Below are 27,426 nucleotides of genomic sequence, written 5' to 3' on the forward strand. Positions count from 1 at the left end.
GAAATCCACAGTCAAGGGGTTAAGGGACAGAGGGGATAACCCATCTCCTCCCTGGTAACACTGAGGAAGCAGTCTGTGAGTATCGCCAGGACTGGGACATGATCAGCGAGCATTAACTCGGTGTGAACCCAACAATCTGTTATGCACGAGAACATACACGAAAGACACTCAGACTGCTTCCTCAGTGTTACCAGGGAGGAGATGGGTTATCCTCCCTGTCCCTTAACCCCCTGACTGTGGATTTCCTACCAGAAGACCTCACCAAGCTACAGGAGTGGAACAAAAAATGGCTGTTACAGATCAATGAAGAAAAATGTAAAGTCCTGCACCTTGGGAGGAGATATCCAGCACACCAATACCACATGGGAAACACTCCACTATTCACCACAGAGGCAGAGAAAGACCTGGGCCTATATGTTACCAGGCTACCAGTGAAGGGATATCCAGCATACCAATATCAGAAGACCTCACCAAGCTACAGGAATGGAACAAAAAGTGGCTGCAAAATTCAATGAAAAAAAATGTAAAGTCCTGCACCTTGGGAGGGGATATCCAGCATACCAATACCACATGGAAAATACTCCACTATCCACCACAGAGGCAGAGAAAGACCTGGGACTATATGTTACCAGGCCACCAGTGAAGGCAAAATCCATGCCAGTCACAGTGGACGGGCGAAACTGAAACCAATTACACATTCAAAGCATTATTAGAATTTTAACGTCTGGCATAAGGGTATTTCAGGCTCAAGATTTCTGTAGCATTTTCAAGGAAATTATTAGAATTATCCACAAGTAGTTTCTGCCTGAAGCATAATCCACCTAGATATTGCTGCAGATGTAAATGGGGAAAAAAAAATAATTATGAGACATTGAAGCTTTATTGCCACTTCCTGTTATTTTTATCATCAACATTAGAGTATTGTTTGTGTCCATGAATGCGGCAGATAAGAGCCACTTCAGACTGGCCCAGCTGGCAGCTCCCACCCCCGCGCACATGTTCCTTCCCATGGCATGACGTATGTTGTCCTCTTCAGGTCAATTCAGTTTCTGTAATCTGGGGTCTGTTGTATTCCGTGTACAGAAAGGGTTGAATCTGCACGTTGTCTTTCTTCCCCCTTTGCTCTGGGACCTTTGTTGCAAGCACGCCAAGGTTTGTGTATTGGCAGGGCATGTTCAGTGAATGATTGCATTGTTTTATGTGTGTTCATGTGTGCCCCTTTGTCCTGGTGAGCATGCAAGAATTTGATAGTTCATATTCAGATTATCCCCTTTTGCAAAAATGATCTGTTTATGTTTTCTCTCTCTGTTTTATGATGCTGTAATAATTCTCCCTGAGCCCTTTAACCCATCTGCTACGACTGTCAGGGATTTGGCTTTCACTGGTGGTCTGGTAACATTTAGTCCCAAGTCTTTCTCTGCCTCTGTGGTGGATAGTGGAGTGTTTCCCATGTGGTATTGGTATGCTGGATATCCCCTTCCAATGTGCAGGACTTTACATTTTTCTTCATTGAATTGTAGCAGCCACTTTTTTTTTGATAGTTCATATTCAGATTATGCCCTTTTGCAAAAATGATCTGTTTATGTTTTCTCTCTCTGTTTTATGATGCTGTAATAATTCTCCCTGAGCCCTTTAACCCATCTGCTACGACTGTCAGGGATTTGGCTTTCACTGGTGGTCTGGTCACATTTAGTCCCAGGTCTTTCTCTGCCTCTGTGGTGGATAGTGGAGTGTTTCCCATGTGGTATTGGTATGCTGGATATCCCCTCCCAAGGTGCAGGACTTAACATTTTTCTTCATTGAATTGTAGCAGCCACTTTTTGTCCCATTTCTGTAGCTTGGTGATGTCTTCTGGTAGGAAATCTACAGTCAAGGGGATAAGCAGCTGGGTGGGTCTGTGGTGCAGTGCTCAGCTCCCAACTGAGAGGTTGTCAGTTTGAACTCAAGCCAGCTTCTCGGGGAGGGCAGCAGCATTTTATAGTAGCCTTGGCAGAGCTGTATGGCCTTCGTTGCCTGGCTCAGGGCAAATAGATCTCCTCAGAATAATAAATTGTTAAGTGCGTGAAATGAGATAAATAGGTGCCACTGAAAGTTTGAGTGTGGATGAATGACCTCAAAAATGAATGAAAAAGAATTCAGAAGATTGGCATATAAAAAGTTGTAGACCTGCAAGTAAAGAATGAATATGTGTGAAAGGTCCTCAACATTAAAATTTTCATCCCTTGAGCCATCTCCTTTGTTGTAAAAAAAAAAAAAGGTGTGCTCAAAGTAGTTCTGGAAAGGAAAAGGCATGGCGTTAATTCTTTCATAATCTTCCCCTCAGAGCGATTCCTGGAAGTTACAAGGCTTAGAGATATGGGCAGATAAGTCGCCTTATATAACCAAACTTGAGTTGGTCTTACCCTATAAAGCCATCCACACATTATATAACCAAGCCCTCTCAGTGACCAGCAAACCAGTTCCTCGTGAGCACCTGTCCCCCTCTGGTCACCTGGTGGGTCCAGAGTTGTTTTCTTCCTGTAGATGACACTCCTTGCTTCTGGTTACTCCATTGTGTTTTGTAGTCATAATGGAAAGTCTAGGTATCTACCAGCATCTTCATTCTTTCATCCCTGTGCTGTCCAAATCCTTTATGCAAGAGTTAACCAGCACCTTCACTCTTTCATCCCTGTGTTGTCCAAATCCCTGATGCAAGAGTTAACCAGCATCTTCATTCTTTCATCCCTGTGCTGTCCAAATCCCTGATGCAAGAGTTAACCAGCATCTTCACTCTTTCATCCCTGTGCTGTCCAAATCCCTTATGCAAGAGTTAACCAGCATCTTCATTCTTTCATCCCTGTGCTGTCCAAATCCCTGATGCAAGAGTTAACCAGCACCTTCACTCTTTCATCCCTGTGCTGTCCAAATCCCTGATGCAAGAGTTAACCAGCACCTTCATTCTTTCATCCCTGTGCTGTCCAAATCCCTGATGCAAGAGTTAACCAGCACCTTCACTCTTTCATCCCTGTGTTGTCCAAATCCCTGATGCAAGAGTTAACCAGCACCTCACTCTTTCATCCCTGTGTTGTCCAAATCCCTGATGCAAGAGTTAACCAGCACCTTCACTTTCATCCCTGTGTTGTCCAAATCCCTGATGCAAGAGTTAACCAGCACCTTCACTCTTTCATCCCTGTGCTGTCCAAATCCCTGATGCAAGAGTTAACCAGCACCTTCACTCTTTCATCCCTGTGTTGTCCAAATCCCTGATGCAAGAGTTAACCAGCACCTTCACTCTTTCATCCCTGTGCTGTCCAAATCCCTGATGCAAGAGTTAACCAGCACCTTCACTCTTTCATCCCTGTGTTGTCCAAATCCCTGATGCAAGAGTTAACCAGCACCTTCACTCTTTCATCCCTGTGTTGTCCAAATCCCTGATGCAAGAGTTAACCAGCACCTTCACTCTTTCATCCCTGTGTTGTCCAAATCCCTGATGCAAGAGTTACCCAGCATCTTCATTCTTTCATCCCTATCTAACTACAGAAATTATTTTCCTGATATTTTCCTTCGTTCGTTACTCCTGTCTTTTTCTCTTTGATATTTTTCCACTCTCTTGACTCACATGTTCTCTGCCTCCAGCCACTTTATTTCACTTTTAGAATACAGTCGTCCCTCAAATAGTACAGTTTCCAATAGTTCAGTGTCGGTTTCATACGGATTGTCATAGAAGATCTTTTAGGATTTTTAAATTTCCTGCTCATCGGGAAATTCAAAAATTCTGAAAAAATCTCCTATGAAAATCCACATAAAACCAAAACCAAACTATTGGAAACCGTGCTATTTGAGGGACGACTGTATTGTTTCCATTCCATTTGCATTTTCTGTTGTGTATACTTTGGTTTGACTAGATGCTGGACACCTCGTGATTGAATGCCCAAGTCAATCAATCCTGCAATATTTTCTATGCGCCATCTTCTGCACACCACATGTTCAGTCTCGTATGTTTTCTTCCTTGGTCGGGGGCTTCGTGGTGCAGTGGTTAGCACACTCGGCTCACAACCGAGAGAGCCCAGGTTCGATTCCCGGGTGGAGTGGAAAAATTTTGGCGGCTTTTCCGATATCCTACGACACTGTCCACCCAGCAGTGAATGGGTACCAGGTATTAATCGGGGGTCTGTTCCCTTCTCCTATAATTCCTTCCCCTTCTGTCTCTCTCCGGCATATGACCACATGTTGCGCCAACTATACGAAACTTTCCAACTTTCTTCCTTGGTCAATCAATCCTTCAATATTTTCATGTGCCACCTTCTGCACACACACAGTTTCATATGTTTTCTTCCTTGGTCAATCAATCCTTCAGTATTTTCATATGCCATCTTTTGCATACACACAGTTTCATATGTTTTCTTCCTTGGTCAATCAATCCTTCAGTATTTTCATATGCCATCTTCTGCACACACACAGTTTCATATGCTTTCTTCCTTGGTCAATCAATCCTTCAGTATTTTCATGCACCACCTTTCGCACACACACAGTCTCATGATACACGTCTTTGGATTCAGGACATGAGAAAGTAGATAAGATAGCCAGGAGCAAGATGCATAGTAGGTTACCCTCAAGGCTGAAGTGGTAGCGTGCTGGGCCCACATTCACCAAGTGATGGACGACACGAGTTCGAATCCCTACACTACCACCTCGGATTTTTCAGTCACCGCCGAGTGGCTTAAAACTACCCACATGCTGTACTGAAGACCACCCATCAACCCGGACTCTAGAGGAAACCGTCCAAGAATCAAGAACGAGTTCCGGGGGGCACCATGAGCCAAGAGAAGATGGCGCCACTATAAACAATTGCCTGCACCATGACGGGCTAGGGCCGAATACCATCCAGGCCCCTCAAGCAAGCCTGCCGACGCAATAGGCAGAGACGTAAAAAAAAAAATAAATAAATAAATCTCTAACAGGAACAGGTGGTTGGCAGCCTTTTTTTTCTACACTCTCTGTGTGTGAACATTCCAGCAAAAATTGTTTGAGGCATTACAATTTTACGGACATTGCTATTACTAGTACCTACATTTTGATGCACAACTTGAGTTCTCTCGCCTCCCCATACAGGTTTTTAGTTTTGTAAGGAATCATGGTGACGCCCTTGGTGGCTGTGGTGGCCGTGTTGGCGGCAGTGTTGCAGCCAAGCGGTGCCTTCCTTCCAACAAGCCTCAACTACTCCGATCCTGCTGTGGAAGATTTTTTCTGTCCTTCGCAAATGAGCGAAAACACCTGGGACCACAAGGTAAGGCATCAAGACAGCATTTTAGCCTCTGTGACAATGCTGACCTTAACCCATCCGCTATAAATTGGCACAGATTTTGCATTCACTGGTAGCCTGATAACATATAGTCCCAGGTCTTTATTTGCCTCTGTGGTGGATAGTGGAGTGTTTCCCATAAGGTATTGGTATGCTGGATATCTCTTCACTGGTAGCCTGATAACATATAGTCCCAGGTCTTTATTTGCCTCTGTGGTGGATAGTGGAGTGTTTCCCATAAGGTATTGGTATGCTGGATATCTCTTCACTGGTAGCCTGATAATATATAGCCCCAGGTCTTTCTCTGCCTCTGTGGTGGATAGTGGAGTGTTTCCCATAAGGTATTGGTATGCTGGATATCTCTTCACTGGTAGCCTGATAATATATAGTCCCAGGTCTTTCTTTGCCTCTGTGGTGGATAGTGGAGTGTTTCCCATAAGGTATTGGTATGCTGGATATCTCTTCACTGGTAGCCTGATAATATATAGTCCCAGGTCTTTCTTTGCCTCTGTGGTGGATAGTGGAGTGTTTCCCATAAGGTATTGGTATGCTGGATATCTCTTCACTGGTAGCCTGATAATATATAGCCCCAGGTCTTTCTCTGCCTCTGTGGTGGATAGTGGAGTGTTTCCCACGTGGTATTGGTATGCTGGATTTCCCCTCCCAAGGTGCATGACTTTACATTTTTCTTCATTGAATTGTAGCTGCCACTTTTTCTTCCATTCCTGTAGCTTGGTGATGTCTTCTTGTATTAAATCCACAGCCAAGGGCTTAACTTATTTGCCTTATTTACAAGAAGAGTCATACATTCACTGTCAATGGTTTTGTGCCTTGCCTCAGGCCATCACTCGGGAAGCTCTGAGGCGGGAAGTGCGTCGCTTCCTCCTTGAGAGTGTTTCGGGCACCAACGTCACCGTGATCATTCCCGAGGATGCTTCACTCACCCAGATCTTCAGAGCATACTACGGCCCCACCGCCTCACCCACGCGCTTCATCAAGGTACGCGCTGCCTTGCCTTGCTACCACTCACAGGTTTATCAGTAATTTCAATCTCCAGCAACATGAAGTACAGTCGTCCCTCAAATAGTACGGTTTCCAATAGTTTGGTTTTGGTTTTATGTGGATTTTCTTTGAAGATTTTTTAGGATTTTTAAATTTCCCGACGCACAGGAAATTTAAAAATCCTTATAAAATCCATATAAAAACGAAACTGAACTAATGGAAACCATACTATTTGAGGGACGACTGTATATTGTTTGATGAAATAATAGGAAGCAGTTAGCAGCTTTTGACAACAGTTGTAGCAGAAAGTGATAATGAGGATGGAGCCCAGCAGTGTTTCATGTGTTGTGAGGAAAGGAATCAGTGGAGGAGTAAGAATTGTTATGAAAGAACACTAAGAATTGATTTTAATTGAGGGACATTATTTTTTTTTCTTCTGGATGTTATACCTTGACCTTGTATAAATGGCATAAATGGTGCCACTATAAAAAAAAAATTGCCTGCACCATGACGGGCTTGGGCCAGTCACTAAGCCCCTGAAGAAAGCCTACTGGCGCTACAGGCAAAGACGTAAAAAAGAAAAAAAATGCTTATGTATATGGTATGCTTTTTATTTTTTATGGAGCTCTCACTCAGCTATCTTGTAAGTCATTGCTCTGTCACTCACCTCAGTACATATTTGACTCCTTCTTTTGTACAGCTGTGAACCAGAGTCAGCAGATTATAATAACGTATGTATTTTCTGTGCTGTGAACAGGCCGTGAACAGCATCACCTGGAGCAATGCCATGACTGAGGCTGCCGGACACCTCAGGTTCCAGACGGCTTACCACATGGACGGGGAGAGTCTCCTGAAGGGGCACGAGCTCCTTCAGGGCCGCTACCAGGAGCTTGTGGGCTCAGTCGTAATGGACCAAGCATACCCGTTTGCCAGGGAACTCCTTGGAACCTCACTCAATGGCATTCAGGCAAGTTAAACATCCGTGAAAGACATTTTTTCTTTAACATTAACCCGTCCGCTGCGATTGGCGTGGATTTGGCTTTCACTGGTAGCTTGGTTACATAGAGTCCCAGGTCTTTCTCTGCCTCTGTGGTGGATAGTGGAGTGTTTCCCATGTGATATTGGTGTGCTGAATATCCCCTCCCAAGCTGAAGGACTTTACATTTCTCTTCATTGAATTGTAGCAGACACTTTTTGTTCTATTCTTGTAGCTTGGTGATGTCTTGTGGTAGGAAATCCACAGTCAAGGGCTTAAACATCTGTGAAAGACATTTTTTTCTTTAACACGAATGTGCTTGGGGAATGACACAAACTTGATATATTCATAACTTAAGCCAGTGCATACGAGATGTCTGTTGTAGCAGAGAAATGTAAATTACACTCTGACACATGAAACAAAAAAAAACAAAAAAAATGCCGTACTTTTGTTTTTATTATGTATAGAAAACCTTCATTTGCTGTACTGCTCTTATTTGCTCCCAAGGTTTGGTTACATGCCAGTAACTCCTCCTCCCCCTTGCAGGACTTTTACTCCCAAACAACGTGGGTGGAATTGGGAAGGGACGGAATACTGGAGGGCCTGGGCCTGCCGGGTGTGAACTTAAAGGACGTAGCTGGCCCCAGCGACCCTGTGTGCACCAGCTGTGACCCACCAATGGTAGGGTTTGCTCACACACACAGGCAGCCAAGCTCTTACCATGCATGAAAGAAACTACAGACCAGTTTGTCACCTGAGAAAAAATATGATTCTCTATGACCATTTTTTGCATTTAACCCGTCCACTGCGATTAACATGGATTTGGCTTTCACTGGTAGCCTGGTAACATATAGTCCCAGGTCTTTCTCTGCCCCTGTGGTGGATAGTGGAGTGTTTCCCATGTGGTATTGGTGTGCTGGATATCCCCTCCCAAGGTGCAGGACTTTACATTTGTGCTTCTCTTGGCAGGAAGAGTGCAAGGATAATGTGATTCCCGGAAGCCTGAAGCTCCAGTACAATACACAGCGCCGACGCAGCGTCCTAAAGCGCCAGTTTAATTACAGCGAAGCTGGAGTGTCCTGAAGCGGATCAATTTACAGCAACGCTGACCTGTGTCCCGAGGCAATGGTTCTCACTCACCACAGGTTCAGTCGCCAATGAGACAGTACAATATACAGCGGCGCTGAGCAGCTGAAGTGCCCAGTACAATATACAGCGACGCTGATGTCAGCGCCTGAAGGATATATTATACTGGTAGCCGCGATCAGCGTTCTGAAGCGCCCAGTACAATACACAGCGACACTGACGTCAGCGTCCTGAAGCGCCCAGTACAATACACAGCGACGCTGACGTCAGCGTCCTGAAGCGCCCAGTACAATATACAGCGACGCTGACGTCAGCGTCCTGAAGCGCCCAGTACAATATACAGCAACGCCGACGTCAGCGTCCTGAAGCGCCCAGTACAATATACAGCAACGCCGACGTCAGCGTCCTGAAGCGTCCAGTACAATATACAGCAACGCCGACGTCAGCGTCCTGAAGCGTCCAGTACAATATACAGCAACGCCGACGTCAGCGTCCTGAAGCGTCCAGTACAATATAGTGGGTAGTGAGTGCTTATCTCACCACCCCCTCGGCTCAAGGACGCGCCTCCCCTCCCTGCCTCCCTTTCATCCTCCCGCTGTCTCTGTTCTCTTTCATTCTTCCTTCCTTCCTTCTACCTCCCCCCTCCAGGGTGTGTGTGTGTGTGTGTGTGTGTGTGTGTGTGTGTGTGTGTGTGTGTGTGTGTGAGAGAGAGAGAGAGAGAGAGAGAGAGAGAGATGGTAATCTCTCACAAATTTCTCTGTATATTTATGCTTACATCTCAAAATTATCAAATAATTTATGTTTCTCTATGTGCACCATTTAATTTTGCATGTTTTTATATCTAATACATGATGATTATTTTGAAATTATGGCTGAAAACTTGTTATAATCAAAAGCGACATTTGAAATTTGGCCCGCGCGGCCAGCCCAGATACCGGGCGGGGTGCCGTTTTCGCCCGGTCGTAGTGAAGGGGTTAAAGGCACCTCCCTCTAAGCGAGAAAAATAAGAAAAAATCATCACTCATGCAAACCATTTCATAATATATATACGCATTTGTGATCAGTTTATGCAGCGTCTATTTTGGGGGGTTTATATCATGGCAAAAATTTGGCTTGTCGCTGGTACACAGTACGGCCACAAATTTGGCCCGTTGCTGCTACCGGGTCAAGGGCCAACAAGGGAAAGGTTTGTGTCATGGCGTATTCCTATTACCTTTACTGTAGCTACGTGGAGAATATTTTAGGGGACAAGTGCTACAAGGAAAAGAATGAATTACAGTTACCGAAATGCTTCTGATTTAACCCATCCGCTGCGATTGGCACGGATTTGGTTTTCACTGGTAGCCTGGTAACATATACTCCCATGTCTTTCTCTGCCTCTGTGTTGGATAGTGAAGTGTTTCCCATGTGGTATTGGTATGCTGGATATCCCCTCCCAAGGTGTAGAACTTTACATTTTTCTTCGTTGAATTGTAGCAGCCACTTTTTGTTTCACTCCTGTAGCTTGGTGATATCTTCTTGAAGGAAATCCACACAGTCAAGGAGTTAATTCACCTCACAAAGGTGTTTGACGTATTGCTACATTCAGTAATTCCTCCGCCAGGCAAGTGTAGTCATGGAGGGTCGATGGACTCCTCTGTGAACAAGGCACCCTCAGGAGGCATCAACAAAGAGACTTCCTCGCCCTGCTTTTCTCCACACTACCACCTGCACCAACAGGCCGTGGAAGCTGCCATCAAAGTGAGTGTTCTCTCCATGCCGAGCTTCACATAGCCATGCTACAGCTGAAAACACTAAATGGAAATATGTAAAGAAAACTAATATTATACAAAAGTAGCTAGAAGTAAATGTTCTAATGTTCAAATGTTCATATCAGAATCTATCATAAAAGAACACAAAGCTAATTCCTATCATGGTTACAAGCACCCTTAAGATAGGTCCATAGTCTCAAACATTTTGGAGCTCACACACCCACATTTGATAAGGCTTTAGTAGGGGTTGTGTTAGTATATCCATGGAGAGTTTAATGAGTCTAGTGATGATGTGACAAAACTTTTGAAACAGGAGCATGAAAAACATACCCATGAAAACGCACCTAACCTTCTGTGTGGCCTTGGGAATTATAGTTGTTGGATCCGAAAGCATCTCAAACATAGTCATGATGTATTCGTTGTATTGCAAATGGGAAATATCTTAGTGTTTGGAAATACTGATGCCGAACTTGACTGAGAGCAGCATTAGTGGTTGACCATTGTGGCACAGAATGGGGCCTGGGCTGACATGCTTCAACCCGTCCGCTGCGATTGGAACGAATTTGGCTTTCACTGGTAGCCTAATAACATATACTCCCATGTCTTTCTCTGCCTCTGCGGTGGATAGTGGAGTGTTTCCCATATGGTATCATCAAAGTGTATGCTCAAAACTAATTACAAACAGTTTTATGAACATAGGTTTGTTTGTTTTTTGTTTTTTATAGTACAGCTCAAGGGTAAAAAAAAAAAAAAATGAAAAAAGGCCTGCTAATCACTCCTCCTATGTTAGAGAATAAAGAGGAGTGGTCAAAAGAGAGGTCAGTTTGCAGCTAACTAGTAATTTCTTGTCCAGTAACTATACCTCGAATCTCATAGGCCAGCGAACATTATCTGGCCCAGCTGCGGGACACCATTGGGGACGAACACTTCCACAACCTGCTGGACCTGTACCCGGGGTCGGCGCTCTCCATCATCATTGACACGACTGGCTCCATGGCCTACGAGATTGCCGCAGTGAAGGAGAAGTCAAGAGAGATTGTAGAAAAAACTCACCCCGACTTTTATGTGTTGGTGCCGTACGCTGACCCAAGTGAGTAGTCAGAGGTGCTTGGAAGACTCTTAACTCACCCCCCTAAAAAAAAAGACTGTAAATCATAATACATACTTTTTTTCATTTTTTTACCAGTAGAGGAAACAGTTCAAGGGGGGAAAAAATATTTGTTAGTATTTGTGTTGAAAATGCCATATATATTACCACAACTTTCCATCTCAGAGACATTTCATATACAAAGGCAATGATCGACAAGCTATTTTTCAGAGATTGGGCCGGTCACAGAAACCACAGATTCTGACGTATTCCTGAGTGAGCTGGACAAGCTTGAGGCGTTTGGTGGCTGTTGTTGTTTGGAGGAAAAGTTCTGGCATGGGCTCCAGCTGGCCCTTGCCAACACCCCAGACTACACAAGTATATTCTGCTTCACCGATGCCGGAGCTAATGATGCCGAGCTGATGGATAGTGTGCTCGCTCTGGCCATCGCTAAACGGTGCAAGGTGAGGGGACGGGGTTTTTTTGTTTGTTTTTTTGTTTTTTTTACAGCAAAGGAGATGGCTTAAGGGCAACAAAAAAAGTGTAGAGAGAAAAAAAAAAAAAAGCCCACTACTCACTGCTCCCATAGAGTGGCCAAAAGAACTTCACAAGAGGAAATGAAGAGGAAAATCTATATAAGTGTAGATATTTTTGGCTAATGCACTTCGTATTACTTCCGCAGGTAACAGTTGTGTACAGTTACGACAACAGCAACAGAGGGGCTGGCAAAGAGACGTACGCGAGTGACTGTGTAGGGTACGAGACCTCCGGCGTAGATGAGTACAAGCAGCTGGCGATCCTCACTGGGGGAAGCTTCGTGGAGATTGACAAGTTTGACGTGGATGAAGTGTTGGGGATCATGGACGAAGGGGTGCAGGAAAATGAGGTAAAGAAGATGGAAACAAAATATATAAAAACAATATCATTTTCTACATCTTGAGGAAGGGAAAGAAAACCAACACAGAATCTAATAACAAGGTTGAGGAGTATTTATAACAATTAACCCAGTAGCAGCGACGGGCCAAACTTGTGGCTTTACCGTGTACCAGCGATGGGCCAAATTTCTGCCATGATATAAACCTCCCAAAATAGATGATGCATAAACTGATCACACATGCGTTGATATATATTATGAAATGGTTTGCGTGAGTGATGATTCTTTCTCATTATTTTACTTAGAGGGGCCTTTAACCTAACCTAACCTAACCTAACCTAAGAAACATGACCCCCGCAGCTACCGGGTTAAGAAGGAAGGTGTGAGTATTTGTAATTTAGGGTCTTGCCATTCATATGTGATTTCCTATATAGCTATACTGCATGTCCTTTGCCTTCATCAATTAATGGCAGGTCTTTGTCAACACTTTTAGGTTAGGTTAGGTTGAGTTAGGTCATTTAAGTTTATTTCATTATTACCTTCTGTGTGGGGGGGGGGGATGGGGGGGGGGATCTGCTGCATTAGTCTACACTTTGCCTTCCTTGACATAGAAAGTGTTGTTTCTGCCGAAGATGATGCTGTATGTATTTTACCTTGTGTGTTAGGTGAGCCTGCAGATGCGGGACACAGTGGCGGGAAAACAGGAACTGAGCTTCCCCATCGATGACTCCATTAGCCAGTTTGTGGTGGCCCTCAGTGGAGACCTTTCTACGGCTGTCCTCAACCACTCGTCAGGTCGGTACTCTTCTTGTTGATGTAGAAGATTGAATTGCTAACTCATCGTCATAGTTTTTGGCTTAGTAGTACCATGCCTGTCAGGACCTCTTGTGTAGGAGTCTCCATTCTGTGATTTACAATTTACTAATTTCCACTGATTGACCCATTCATTCCATTTTACATGTCTTAACCTCTAGTGTGGGAAGTGAGCCTAGAATTACAGACTGAGGTAATTTTGTTGCTGATTTACGAGTCAGGCTTGCCATCCTGTTTGATGTAGGAAGTTACGTATTAGCCACACGATCCATAAGCCTAGAATTACAGACTGAGGTGATTTATTTTTCTGTTTTATGAGATAGGGTTGCCATTCTGTTTGATGAGGGAAGTTACGTATTAGCCACACAACCCATGAAATAATAGTATTGGTACATTCTCCCTCTCTCTATGTTGGTTAATTTGAGATGTTCATGGAAGGCACATCTGTCCCTCCAGGTATTAGCTATGACCTAACAAATCAAGTGCTGCTGGAGGGGAGTGAGGGAGTGGAGCTCATCTCGTACACTACTTCATTCAAGTCCATCAGGTTCATCAATCACTCTCTTGGAGAATGGAATCTGCAGGTAAGATTAAGATATGCACGTTCCTGGTCAGTGCACACAAACTGCTCCAGTTTTGGAGGCCAATGGAGTACTCTCAGTATTCACTTATCACTTGAAGTACTGGTGCAGTGCCTTAGGATTTGGTCCGATCTAAAGCTTGAGTATTTACAGTTTCTAGTTTCCCGCAGTAGTGGCCCAGTTTCAAATCAGATGAATGCTGGCAAGTATAGCAGAAAATGCATATACTTTGGAATATGTCCAATGTTTCAGTAATTGTGCATTATGAAAGTATGTAGTAGTAGCAATAGTAGTAAATAGTTTTTGAGTTTTACTGAGCCTTGCTATGACTTCTCTCAAAAGCTGGATGGAGGATCTTCTGAATATACTGTTGCCGTGACTGCCATCTCCAGCCTTTCCTTCCTCTCCGAGTTTTGTCTGCTGGAGCTGTCTCCCCCCCGGCCTGGCTACAGAGTGCTGGTGGGCTACCCCATCACAGGTACGGCTGTCTCCAGAGCCTTAGTTTTCCCTTATAATAATCTGTGTTGAATATCTTCTTCAGTCACCTGGAACTATTTCTAGCAAGAGTGTATCAAGACACCTCTCCATCCAGAATTGACCTCTTCTCTTTTGGCCATGCTTCACTTTTGTCTGTTATGGCAGCGGTGAGTAGTGGCCTTTTTTTTTCTTCTCTGCACTCTTTTTGTTGCCCTTGAGCCATCTCCTTCCCAAAAGAATGGATTTGAAGCCATATTCTTATTCCCTAGAGATTGTTCTGACTTGTACAAAGATAGATAGATATAGCTAAATAGATCGATATTCAGCATGAGGTTTATTTGTATCATATTTAACATAGCTGTGCATGGATTACTGCATAACTTTATAATTAGGATCCCAATACTACATCGAGGTGACTCTCGTCGGATACGTGGAGAGTGAAGTCGACTCCGTCAGTGCCATCAAACTGGTGTCAGAGGTTAGTCAAGAATGCATGCAAGGGAAGAATTAATCAGAATAAGTTTTTGTAATGTGCAATGTATTCTTTTTGTAATATGTGGGATACTTATTTATTGTCATTGTCTCTGTCTCTTTCTCTCCTTTTCCCTCTCTAGAAAGGTGAAGTAAAGTCTCTCATTGAATATAATGGGATAGTGGATGACCATTTCTACGCCCTAACGGAGCCCCTCCCAACTGAGTCCTTCTACGTGCAAGTGGACGGCTTCCTCAACTCAGGTGTGTATTTACCTCTTTGTATTGACGTGTTGGTAGTCTACTGGGCCCGAGCTAAAAGAAGAAGTAACTGTAAATCCTTGTATCTTCACATACACTTCAGAGAGACACAGGAGATTATTTTCTCAGTGTTTTTATTTGATCATGACAAAATATACAAGTCCAACCAAGCAAACTTTTCTCTCACCACAGGTCAGGCTTTCACTCGCATCTTTCCCACAATGGTGATGTCCGTCATGTGTTCCGTGGAGCTGGTGGTGGATAAGTCCGTCATGTCGGCAGAAGCCGGGCGTTCAGCCACAGCCTACTACAGAGTGGACAATTATGGACCAGAAGCGACCTTTGATTTCTTTGCCACAGATGAGAAGAAGTTCATCTCGGATTGGAGCCCAGCATCGTACGTGTAGCATCACAATGGGCGGTCATATTCACGCTATTTTGTCTCTCAGTCATTCTGATATCTTACATTAAGGAGGCATACACTGACCTTTGAGCCTGTGGTGGGTAAGAACTGACAACCTCAACATAGATAAGTACCATGTGATCATATGATGGCTCCACTTGACACGTCCGCTGTGATTGGCACGGATTTTGCCTTCACTGTTATCCTGGTGAAGTGGCGGATCTGGGGGGGGAGGGGCTTAGGACCTAAATTCTGCCCTTTCAAAGATTCACTGAGATCTGGTGGGTATCATTCCTGTGAACACTACTACTAGCCTCCTAACTACAATGATAATAACAATACTAGGTACTACTACTATTGCTATTACAACTACTACTACTGCTAATAATAATAATAATAATAATAATAATAATAATAATAATAATAATAATAATAATAATAATAAACATACAAAACAAATTAAAGAAATTGCGAACATTATCATATTTGTGTAAGAAAAGAAAATGTGCGCCAAGCAGCGCCAGATGGATTTGGTGGATTCAAATCCAGTAACGGATCCTGCTCAGCCCTGCTGTACTGTACTCCAGCGCCCCAGCCACGCACCCAGGCAGTCGTCACCATGTGGGCGCTGGGCAGCCTGGGCTGGTTACTGAGGTCAATACACTTCACACAATGAACCGAGAGCAAAGTATATATATATTATGTATATATATATATATATATATATATATATATATATATATATATATATATATATATATATATATATATGGTATGGTATGGGACCCATCTTGTATATCCCCCCCCCCTCACCTGGGGCTGGATCCGCCACTGTCCTGGTGACATATACTCCCGGGTCTTTCTTTGCCTCTGTGGTGGATAGTGGAGTGTTTTCCATGTGGTATTGGTATGCTGGATTTCCCCTCCCAAGGTGCAGGACTTCACATTTCTCTTCAATGAATTGTAGCAGCCACTTTTTGTTCCATTCCTGTAGCTTGGTGATGTCTTCTTGTAGGAAGTCCACATTCAAGGGGTTAACATTGCTTTCCTCCATGCAGGGCAGTCATTCCAGAGATGGGTTCCACCAACATTACTGTGGTGTTTTGGGTCCAAGAGACAGCCATGCCGGGGACAGTGAGCACCGTGACTGTGACAGCATCCTCAGCGGCCCACGAATACAATGTTAACTCTGCCATCTCCCACTTCTACGTTCTGTCCGGTGTAGGTTCATGGTTACGTCTCTTCCGTATTACCACATAGGATGTATGTGTGTGTTGTGCCGCTCTGCTTTTGGTTTATGACGAGAGGCTGCGCATTTTTTATTAAATTCATTACGTTTCATTTTCATTTCTTTGAGTTGCTTTCTTTCTTAAAATGTATAAAGCACTTCTGTATAGTTTCTGCCATTTCATGCATTTCTTACACTCATTTGGGTGTGTGGCATTAATGGTGTGGAACAGTCATTCAGCAACTTTGGGTGAGTGTCATTAGTAGTAGTGGTAGTAGTAAGATCCATGAAAGGGTATCAAGGAAAAATAAAAAATTGATTATAAACTCAAACAAAGTCCCTTGGATAAACAGATAAGGGCATAAAGAGACAGCAGCAGTAAGGTAAGAGAGTAAAACAAAAAAAGGGAGGGGGGAAAAGGACAAAACAATGCCCACTGAGTTAGCTGGTGGGTGTTGACTTCACCTAAGCCGGGTAACAAACTTGCTGCCTACTCTTCAGTGTTACTTATATTTTAGGAGGAAGATGAGGAGCCTCCAGTGTGTGTGAGCAGCAGTGCACCGAGCTGTGAGGGCTATAACACACCGGAGACCTGCAGCGAGGGCAGCTGGTCAGCGGAGGCCACGCTTCAGGACGTGGAGTCAGGTCTGTGGTGGCTGGCATGGGGAGTGTTTGCCAAGTGTATAAAACATTAATAGAATAAGTACAAGAAAAGTATTAGATCAAGGCTGTAAAACAAGTACCTATGCAGAGATATACAGAAATAGAATAATAAAAGTTACACCACACCACAAACTTGTTCAGAATTTCAGTGACGCATCTGTGATAAATGTTCCATGTTTTGTAGTATATCTTTATATTTGTTTATTCCTATCTCTAAATGTAACTTCTCAATGTTTAGAGTGCAAGCACTAATCCTAAGTTTGAGCACTAAGTTTGTGCCTACTTCCTCCCACACAGGTTTGAACAGCGTCTTCTCAGATCCAGAAGAAACCCTCAGTGTGGACTCCTTCCCCGAGGGAGCAACATACCCTGTCAATGCCACTTTCTCTGCCTCTTGCTGCGTGCGGACGGCAGAGGTGATTGGCCGAGACGAGTTGGGTAATATTGGCAAATGTGAATGGAACCTTGGCACTCTTGCTGGTGAGAACTGTTCTTCATATCTACCTTATATTAGGTTTGATTGCTTGTGAAACTTTAATTCACAGTGATTTTAATAATTGTTTATTAAATATCTTAATAAATTCCTGCCATTCCACTGTCTTGAGCAGGCATGGTGCTGGAGTTTGTGGCTGAGTCCGTTGGGGAGAGTTGGGTGTACCTGCGCTGGAGTGTCAGTGAAGTTCGGGACGACCTGGACAAGTACTCTGTCCTGATTGATGAAGACTACACAGACAGTGTGAGTGTTTCCTTCACCTCCTTGTGGGAATTTGGTAGTCACAACATGAGAAACTTGAAACTATTTAAGCAAGTACAGTGAATTGTTGTAAAAGCAGGATAAATTGTATGTTAGAGGTAGACACTATAAAGCCATGGGTGTTTTAGTCCCGGTGCCCAGAGCTTGTGTGCCACATGAACGTGACCTACCTGGACCCCTGCACCCTGCACACCTTCACCCTCACGCCACACTACAAGAGCACCGAGGGAGTGGAGACACAGGGCGTACCACAGGACACGGATGCCACAACGCTGGGCCCAGGTGAGGCAGTCATCCTTGCTACCTGATGACTTTACTCCAAGGCTGACTCCTCGACTGACTAACTGACTGACTGACTGATGACCTTATTCCACAACTTACTGACTGACTGATGACTTTACTCCAGGGCTTGTCAACTTGTATGGACACATTGCCACTTGTTGATTTGATAAAGACAATATTATATAGCCATTAGCACTGTCTGAGAGTCTCCCTTTGGACTCTGAGGCTGTGAACTAGCAGGGATGCATTGCCCTTGTAGGCTTGATAACATTATATTGTATTATGCTAACCAATATCAGCTTCAGTTGGGGAAACTTGGGGCAACATTTTCGTCACATAATGAGTTTGAAATAAAAATGAAAATGTTTGAATTTTTAGTTTTGTTACTAAGAAATATTGCATTTTGTAAAGTTCCTGAGGCTCCCACCAATGGCTCCATCGACTACGTTGGTGAGACTGCCACCAGTCTCTCTTGGACACCCCCAAGCAATCTTGAATGCCTCGACCACTTCCAGGTGAGTCTTGCCTTAATAAAATGAGCTGAACTTGAGTATATTTTGCTTAGCTAAAAAAAAGTTACTACAACACCCATTTTCCAGGTGTGCCTGAGGATGTTTGGGTCAACAGAGATTCAGTGTGAGAGCACCACCAGCAACAACATCACTCTGGAAGGTCTGGAGCCCTGCACCGTCTACCACATCAACATTACTTCTGTCTCCATTCATGGCCAGCCAAGCCAAGACTCCCTGCTCATTGAAACCAACACTAATGATGCAGGTAATGTCCACTCTCTTCTCTCTGTGTCACACCACCACCAAGGAATCAGAAACACCTTTTTTTTTTTTTACAGTAGAGGAAACAGTTCAAGGGCGAATAAAAAGGAAACAATAATGAAAAAAAAGCCCACTACCCACCGCTCCTACAAAAGTCAAGAGGAGTGGCTGAAAGATAGCTCAATTTTGGGAGGAGAGGTGTCCTGATACCCTCCTCTGACATGACTGGTGTCACTCCTACTCCCCCAGCTCCCGGTGCACCCGAGAACCTGCAGGTGATCAATCAGACAGCACATTGGGTGGAACTGTCCTGGGATAATCCACTTGAGAGGGCCAGCTGTATAAAAAGGTAAGTGTGGGGATTGTTTTGTTTGCCAGTGAAGGCACCAAGCTGGAGGCAAACATCTCAGTGTAAGGATACATGACATGTTGCAAAATCATGGAAATCCACTGATATTTATAGTACCATGATGAACCCCATAAGTGGCTTTGAGTAATTATTGTATAACTATAAAAATAGTGAGGCTGCTAAAGAGGTGTCTCGGGCCAAAGAAGAGTGGTGACTTTGCTTCTTGTTGCAGGTGGATGATCTCTGCCGAGGAGTACCTCAGGTTCCAAGAAGTAGACACTGTGGCCGACAACCATGCAACAGTGAACAACCTTCTTGCCTGCATCACGTACATCTTCTATGTGTCGGGAGTGTCTCCCGGAGGTGCCCAGGGCAGCACGGAGACCACCATCACCACCATGGATGAGATTGGTAGGAAGAGAGACCTGTCAGAGTTACCGCATTTCCCGCCATATAAGACGCATCGGAGTATAAGACACACCTATAATTTGGCAAGATATATTTAGAAAAAAATATAAAAACTTCACATTGCAGTATTACATTTGGCCATTTTTACTTACAATTACGACTATGATACCGTATGCTGCTTTAAAGAGTTACAGAGCTCTTACCCCGAGCAGCTGTGACTTTGAAATGATAAACAAAAGGGATGGTTGGTAGACTCATTCACTGCGCAGTGTGCAGGCAGTAACTTTCGCCGAGCTACTGAGGGAACTAATCACACAGGGATGCTATGTTCGATGGGCGATCTTGGTCTTGATCTTGACTTCCAGGGACCGTATACCTACTTTGTTAGAAATAGATGTTGATTAATTTCTGTCAATCATATTATCCTTTTTTTTTTTAGACAGCTCAAGGGCACACAAAAAAGTAAACAATAATAAAAAAAAAAAAGCCCACTACTCGCTGCTCACAAAAAGAATCCAAAGATGTGGCCGAAAGATAGGTCAATTTCAGGAGGAGAGGTGTCCTGATACCCTTCTCTTGAAAGAGTTCAAGTCGTAGGCAGGAGGAAATACAGAAGAAGGAAGATTGTTCCAGAGTTTACCAGCATGAGGGATGCAAGAGTGAAGATGCTGGTTAACTCTTGCATAAGGGGTTTGGACAGTATAGGGATGAGCATAAGTAGCAAGTCGCGTGCAGCGGGGCCGTGGGAGGGGGGGAGGCATACAGTTAGCAAATTCAGAAGAGCAGTCAGCGTGGAAATACCGATAGAAGATAGAGAGGCAACATGGCGGCGGAAATTAAGAGGTAGAAGACTATCAGTAAGAGGAGGAGAGCTTATGAGACAAAGAGCTTTAGACTCCACTCTGTCTAAGAGAGCTGTGTGAGTGGAGCCCCCCCACACGTGAGATGCATACTCCATGCGAGGGCGGACAATGCCCCTGTATATGGATAGCAACTGTGCGGGGGAGAACTGGCGGAGACGATACAGAATGCCCAGCCTCGAGGAAGCTGAGTTAGTGAGAGATGAGATGTAAAGTTTCCAGTTAAGATTTTGAGTTAAGGATAGACCGAGGATGTTTAGTGTTGAAGATGGTGACAGCGCACGATGACGTGAAACGCGTCATAAAACTTTAAAAAATTTATTAAAAATTAAGTTTTCGGTGAAAGTGCATCAAATTTGGGAGCGTCATTTGTTAGGATAAGTTTCTTAATGGTAACATATGGCAACCTTTCTAAGGAGCGTAGATGAGGAGCTCTGAGCGATTTTTATTTGTTAGCCTACTCTGATGGGAGAGGAAAAAAGTACAGTTTTTTCAGTGTAACTCGGGAACTAATAGGCGTATGAGGAATTTGAGGATACCATAAGAATCCTCACTAAATTCCGCTTCGAAACGAATATTCAGCTGTAAAAGTTGGCCCACAAAATTTCAAGCTAGCGAGTGGGGAAGAGTTGGTACTTCAGATTTGTTGTCTACAATACTCTATACGGAGACTTGAAACAAGTTTGTATTGTTTATATATATATATATATATATATATATATATATATATATATATATATATATATATATATATATATATATATATATATATATATATATATATATATATAACATTCCTCTTTTTATTTGCGCATGTTCTAGTACAAGTCTTTATGAACCCATTGATACCAAATTTATTGGAGTACGATATATCTGTGAGGGTAAAATACGTCCAGGAATGTAGCGTATTGCGGCTGCAAAAAAAGGCCGGTCGGGCCTGAGAAATGTATGATGAGTGGAACAGAAACTTATTGGAAACTTACTGTGCACAAGAGTTAATATAGTTATTTTTATGATGAGAAACAAAAATGTGTTTACAATAAACACTTTAGCCATCCACAGATATCCGTTCTTTCGAACATGTATCACAGAAAATGTCAGCTGACCGGGCCGCTGCACAGCAAAAATAGCTCCAGACTAATCCGCCCAAGTCTGCCCCATGGTTGCCGAGCAGAGTCACGTCAGGCTCCCCCAAAACTATTCCCGTGTAATGGCCGCTTTAACCATCACCGCTAAGGTACCCGGCACACTGGTGACTGGTGCACGGTGGTGGTGTTGTGTTCCGTGTTCATGCAGCGCCACGTGTCTTCTTGTGATCTGTGCGGCTTTATCGCTTCATATGTCCTCCTCCTCTCTTCTGCTTATCACACTTTCTTTTCCTATTGCATCACACTATTCATTATTTAAATCAATCAAAATTTGTACCTTCGGCATATACTGCGCAGGGGTAACTTAAATTTGTGTGTGTGTGTGTGTGTGTTTGTTCAGTAATAGTAAAGAAGTAGTAGGAATAGTAATAGTATGTGTGTTTGTGTGTTCAGTAATAGTAAAGAAATAGTAGCAATAGTAATAGTATGTGTGTGTGTGTGTGTGAATGCAGCTTCCCTCTCTGGGTGTGCCAAGGCACTGAAGTGAGGCCTGGCCCTGACAGAGCCAACAGCCGTGGAGTCGGTGGCGGCCAGTGCGCTGGATGCCAGCAGTGTGAAGGCCGTGTGGGTCCCTGCCACCCTGGAGGAGTGCGTCCACCACTACCTTGTCTGCATCACTGACCTGACCTCCCTGGCACAGCAGTGCCACAACAACACCGACCTGCAGGACACATTCACGGTGAGGACACACTTTGCAACACTTTGTCAGCCAGGGCTGTCCAGGGCTGTCTTTATCACTGTATTTGATCCCTGGGCAGCCTGTGTATGCTGTATTGTTAAGCCAGGGCTGTCCAGGGCTGTCTTTATCACTGTATTTGGTCCCTGGGCAGCCTGTGTATGCTGTATTGTTAACCCTTTCACACACCCAAAGTTTAACAAGTTTCTTTTTCCACTGCGACATCCATCTGGGGCACCTAGGGGGCCCCTGCGGTGAAATTTTTTATCATATTGTTGATTTCACCCACGAGTATTCCTTTTTCCTGGTATTATTATATATCGTTGGTTTTGGAATAGATTATTCTGCCTTACGAAAGAAAAAATATCAAGAAATGCAAATAAATAGCAAAGTTTACCGACTCTGAGAAAAAACAATTTGAAGGGACGACAGTCGCACCTACAGGCTGCCTGCGGATAGGCAACTAAACACAGGCAATTATCACTTCAAATCCAACGGCACGAGAGTTGACAGTTGGATCTTTGACGCAAAAAAAATTGACACGATTCTGAGATACTTTTATGTTGGACAAATTTTTTAAAGTATTTGACGCGATTCGAGTCAAAAGCTCAGATGTAGTCGATTCCGTTGACACAAATCACGTCGTGGTGCGTGAAAGGGTTAAGCCAGGGCTGTCCAGGACTGTCTTTCTCACCATTCACCTTGTGGTGTTTCCTAACAGCTTTATGGTGAAGCCACAGTTGTCTGGGGCTGGGTTTCTCACGGTGTAGTTCATACAGTTCCCTGTCAGCTCTGGTCTTCCTTTACTGCAAAGCCAGAGTTGTCTAGTGTGTTGTAATTCACCTTCCTCCTGCAGGACTTGGAGGCATGTATGGACTATGAGGTGACAGTGACCCCAGTCGCTCCTTCCGGGAGGCGGGGCAACTTCATGTACAACATCACCCGCACCAAGGACCTGCGTGAGTGTTGCCGCCTGAGTATTGACTGAATAGAGATAAAATGCTGGCCAAGCCATAGCTCTGTTAGGATAGGGTAAGAATTTCCCTTATTTCTCCTTCCCAGCCACCAGTCCGCCAACCAGCCTTGAGGTGACGGACATCAGGGCCCACACTGCTCTGGTGTCCTTTGGGCCGCCGCTGGAAAACCCTCTTTGTGTCGTGGAGTACAACATTGAGATAGAGGAGCTGGGAAGTGCAGCAACCACCAGGGTGAGTCTGTGGCCCCTGGGAGTGTCTACCCTGCTGTGGCAAGCTTCCTCAAAGTACAGGTTGTGGTGCACCACTGGCCTGCTGGGCTGACCCTGCAGCAGGCAGACAAATAGTTGCTGGACAGGAGATGCAGTACTGTAAAACATCTTACAAAAACATCTTACATTGGGGCCATGAAGTAGATGTAAACCAATACTGAGTCACATCAAGAAAAGACTGATAACCTTTGCTTTATAGGAGTCCTTGTGGGTACTAAGAAAATGTTTTCTCTTGCAGACCATTTCTGCCAGAGCGCTCCTGCAACAGATGGTGTTGGGCCTGGACGCCTGCACCAGCTATGAGGTGCGAGTCTCTGCTGTCACTACTGATGGATTTGTAAGTGAGAAAGTGAACAGCAGCTTCACAACAGCAGAGGACACTCCTTCTGTTCCTCGAGCCCTCACACACATCACAGCGGCTGCAGACCAAGTCCAGCTGTATTGGATTGCACCCCTGGTAAGGCACTTTTATTTCTTATAAGTAGCTGCAGGGAGGGGTTTTTTTGTTTGTTTTGTTTTGCTTTGTTTACAGCAAAGGAGTCAGTTCAATGGCATAAAAAAAGGAAACAAATATGGAAAAAAAGCCCACTACTCACTGCTCCTAAAAGGAGTTCGAGGAGTGGCCGAAAGATAGGTCAATTTCGGGAGGAGAGATGTCCTGATACCCTCAAAAAAGAGTTAAAGTCATAGGCAGGAGGATATTCAGATGAAGGAAGATTGTTCCAGAGTTTACCAGCATGAGGGATGAAAGAGTTGAAGATGCTGGTTAACTTGTGCATACGGGATTTGGACAGTAAAGGGATGAGCTTGAGTAGTAAGTCATGTGTGGCGAGGCTGCGGGAGTGGGGGAGGCATGCAGTTAGCAAGTTCAGAAGAGCAGTCAGCATGAAAATATCGATAGAAGATAGAAAGGGAGGCAACATGGCGGCGGAATTTAAGAGGTAGAAGACTATCAGTAAGAGGAGGAGAGCTGATGATACGAAGAGCCTTAGACTCCACTCTGTCCGAGAGATGTGTGAGTGGAGCCCCCCCACACGTGAGATGCATACTCGTTTAATTCCTGTTGGGTGGGCCTTCTATTAAAAGAAGTTGAGTAATGCAGAGTAGGGTCATCGGCGTAAGAATGGATAGGACAGTTCATTTTGGAAAGATCATCATCAATGAACAACAGAAAGAGAGTGGGAGATAGGACAGAACCCTGCAAAACACCACTATTAATAGGTTTAGGGGAAGAACAGTGACCGTCTCCCACAGCAGAAATAGAACGGTCAGAAAGGAAACTTGAGATAAAGGTACAGACAGAAGGATAGAAATTGTACGAGGGTAGTTTGGAAAGCAAAAATTTGTGCCAGACCATATCAAAGGCTTTAGATATGTCTAGCGCAATAGGAAAGGTTTCACCGAAACGGCTAAGAGAGGATGACCAAGGGTCATTTAGGAAGGCAAGGAGATCACCAGTAGAACACCCCTTGTGAAACCCATACTGGCGATCAGATAGTGCTTTTGAATCTTCCGGTTAAGGATTGATGTGTTTGAATATTCTTGATTTTCAGGCAGCATTTTGTTCACTGTAACTGTAACTTACCTTTATGTACAGACAAACCCCTTGTGTGTCGACACCTACAAAGTATCGTGGACCAGTGGCAGTGACAGTGGCAGCATGGACTACTCTCCCTCGGGTCACTCACCAGAGGTCACGGTAGGTCCTTTGCAACGTGGTCTCCACAACCTCTTAAAAATCTACTTTCCTGTGCATGCTTGCCCTGTCTCTTACCATGTGTGTTTCTCCCCTGCAGGTGACAGTGACTGGACTGGAGAGCTGCTCACCCTACACCTTCAAGGTATCAGCTGTGACACCTCTTGGAGATGAAGGACCTTCTGCTTCACACACAGTCTCCACCAGTTGTTAGTGGACCCTTGGGATTAGGACAGTTAAGTCCTGAAAACAGGCATCCATTTTTTCAAAGTCATTCTTCCCCCATAGAGAATATCAGTTAGTGGTTAATTATTTTCTTATTGCATGTTCAATTCATGGTATTGATCTTGAACTTCACGTTTGAAACATTATAATTATTCAAGTTAATAACTGAACAATATAATTTTAATATTTGAATAAAAAATACTTTTTTGATTTATAATTAGCATCTGAAGACATGTTATATGAATTTATATGAATTTAGAGTTGTAAGTAAGGGCCAGTAAAGATTTGAGGGTTGTTGCAACAGTAATAGAAAGTATGGTATTATTTGCATGAGAACACCTGTGAAGGGACTGACAACATTGCATGTGACTGAAAACAGCAGCAAGTGAAGGAGCACATATTGCTGCCTTTCAGGAAAACAAATAATACTGGATGTAACAAGGAATGTCTTTTTTTTAACATCATAAAAATAATGTAACATATTCTCTACATACACTAATAATTTTTGAACAGTTATGGGACAAAACCAGAAAGAAAAAAACATGACAATAAATGTTAACTTGGTCTTGTGGGACAGACTCTGGGCCATAATTCAAGTCCAATCCAAGAAGTTTCGGGTCCCTGCAAAGGTCAGTCTAGTGGCCGTATTACAAGTCGAATCCGAGAAGTTTCAGGTCCCTACAGAGTTATTCATCCTGAACTCTGTAGGGACCCGAAACTTCTCGGATTGGACTTCTAATACGGCCCCTAGACTGACCTGTGTAAGGACCCAAAACTTCTCGGATTTAACTTGTAATACGGCCCAGAGAACCATTTTTTGCCAACATGCTTTTAGTCACACCTCGAATTTTTGCACATGCCATTGGTCAGAGGTCAGAGATGCATGCTTTGCTTCTCCTAAGCATCAAACAACAAATTATACTTGGGTGCAAGTAAGGGTGATGTGCTGCTGAGTGTGTAAGGTTGCTTCAGACTGTACCAAGCTCTCCCCCAGCCTATAAACAATGGAAGTTTGATAATACTTGTGACCTGCTCAAGATTACCAGCTTAACAATTAACTTTTAAAGATTTATTGTTTTCTCCCTCTGTATTATCTTTACAAAATGAAGCCTTGCCAAGGACCATGTATTGACGAGAAATACACATTGTTACTACATCAACCAAAACTTCCAAAAGTAAAGAAAATGCCACGACTGTGAAAATGTCATTGGCAATGGGGAGAGTCTGGCTTGCATAACCACTTTCTTTTGTTTAATCATCAGCTCATGCACTCATTGACTTTAAGGCTTCTTGCAGAATTAAATCCCATTGCAGGAAAATCTAAATGCAATCCCAAAGAGATGCTTGAATCCCCTTCATTTTGCATGTTACAGGATTTATGAACAATGTGAAAACATAGTTTGTGATAAGTCAAAAGAGAGATGTTTCATGCAACAGAAGACAAGGAGCATAACAGGACTTGACTATCAGTAACTTGCAAACCATAACAACATGTGAGGGAGCATGGACGTGCACTGTCTGTTGCCCTTTGTGCATGCCAGAAGAGGGCACCCATGACATGTTCAGATCAAGTTGAAAACTATTTGAATACTTGTCTGTAATTGTTCGAACTGACCAGAAAATTACTCATTCTTGACTCATAATCCAGGAAGTAAGACTGCTCATGTTCCACTTAACCCGTACAGTGTCGTCTTTTGTCATTGATAGGGGTCATGCCAGGTTGCACTTTCTTCACACGTTTTTATTTACCCCTTAAATTGTAAAATAAATTAAAAATTATTTGATTATATATATATATTATATATATATATATATATATATATATATATATATATATATATATATATATATATATATATATATATATATATATATATATTTTTTTTTTTTTTTTTTTTTTTTTTAGGGCAAATAAAAAAATTAAAAAAAGTGCAACCTGGCATGACCCCTATCGATGACAAAAGACGACACTGTATGGGTTAAGAAACATGATCCCCACAGCTACCAGGTTATCATGTATCGGTACCTATTACTGCCATACATCATTTCACTTTC

At 43.5% G+C, this 27,426-nt stretch overlaps 2 protein-coding genes across 2 annotated transcripts; both read left to right on the forward strand.

Annotated features, from left to right (window-relative positions):
- Positions 1-1,008: 1,008 nt before the first annotated feature.
- LOC126998364 (von Willebrand factor A domain-containing protein 7-like) lies at positions 1,009-8,342 on the forward strand. The gene is made up of 6 exons (XM_050859900.1): positions 1,009-1,152; positions 5,092-5,266; positions 6,122-6,280; positions 7,041-7,250; positions 7,806-7,940; positions 8,229-8,342. The coding sequence occupies exons 2-6, from the start codon at positions 5,114-5,116 to the stop codon at positions 8,340-8,342; spliced, it is 771 nt and encodes a 256-aa protein (XP_050715857.1). The 5' UTR covers positions 1,009-1,152; positions 5,092-5,113.
- Positions 8,343-9,919: 1,577 nt separating this feature from the next.
- Positions 9,920-25,816, forward strand: LOC127002920 (uncharacterized). The gene is made up of 25 exons (XM_050869232.1): positions 9,920-10,085; positions 10,973-11,186; positions 11,415-11,647; positions 11,866-12,069; positions 12,723-12,852; positions 13,327-13,454; positions 13,794-13,929; positions 14,321-14,406; positions 14,543-14,663; positions 14,853-15,057; positions 16,122-16,284; positions 16,810-16,936; positions 17,252-17,434; positions 17,563-17,690; positions 17,837-17,990; positions 18,402-18,505; positions 18,590-18,767; positions 19,013-19,112; positions 19,345-19,523; positions 22,032-22,207; positions 23,061-23,163; positions 23,267-23,412; positions 23,689-23,907; positions 25,048-25,149; positions 25,247-25,816. Exons 1-25 carry the CDS (start codon positions 9,972-9,974, stop codon positions 25,358-25,360), a joined length of 3,747 nt encoding a protein of 1,248 aa, XP_050725189.1. The 5' UTR covers positions 9,920-9,971; the 3' UTR covers positions 25,361-25,816.
- Positions 25,817-27,426: the final 1,610 nt, after the last annotated feature.

This window comes from Eriocheir sinensis, chromosome 2, assembly GCF_024679095.1.
Source record: "Eriocheir sinensis breed Jianghai 21 chromosome 2, ASM2467909v1, whole genome shotgun sequence".
Lineage (NCBI taxonomy): Eukaryota > Metazoa > Arthropoda > Malacostraca > Decapoda > Varunidae > Eriocheir > Eriocheir sinensis.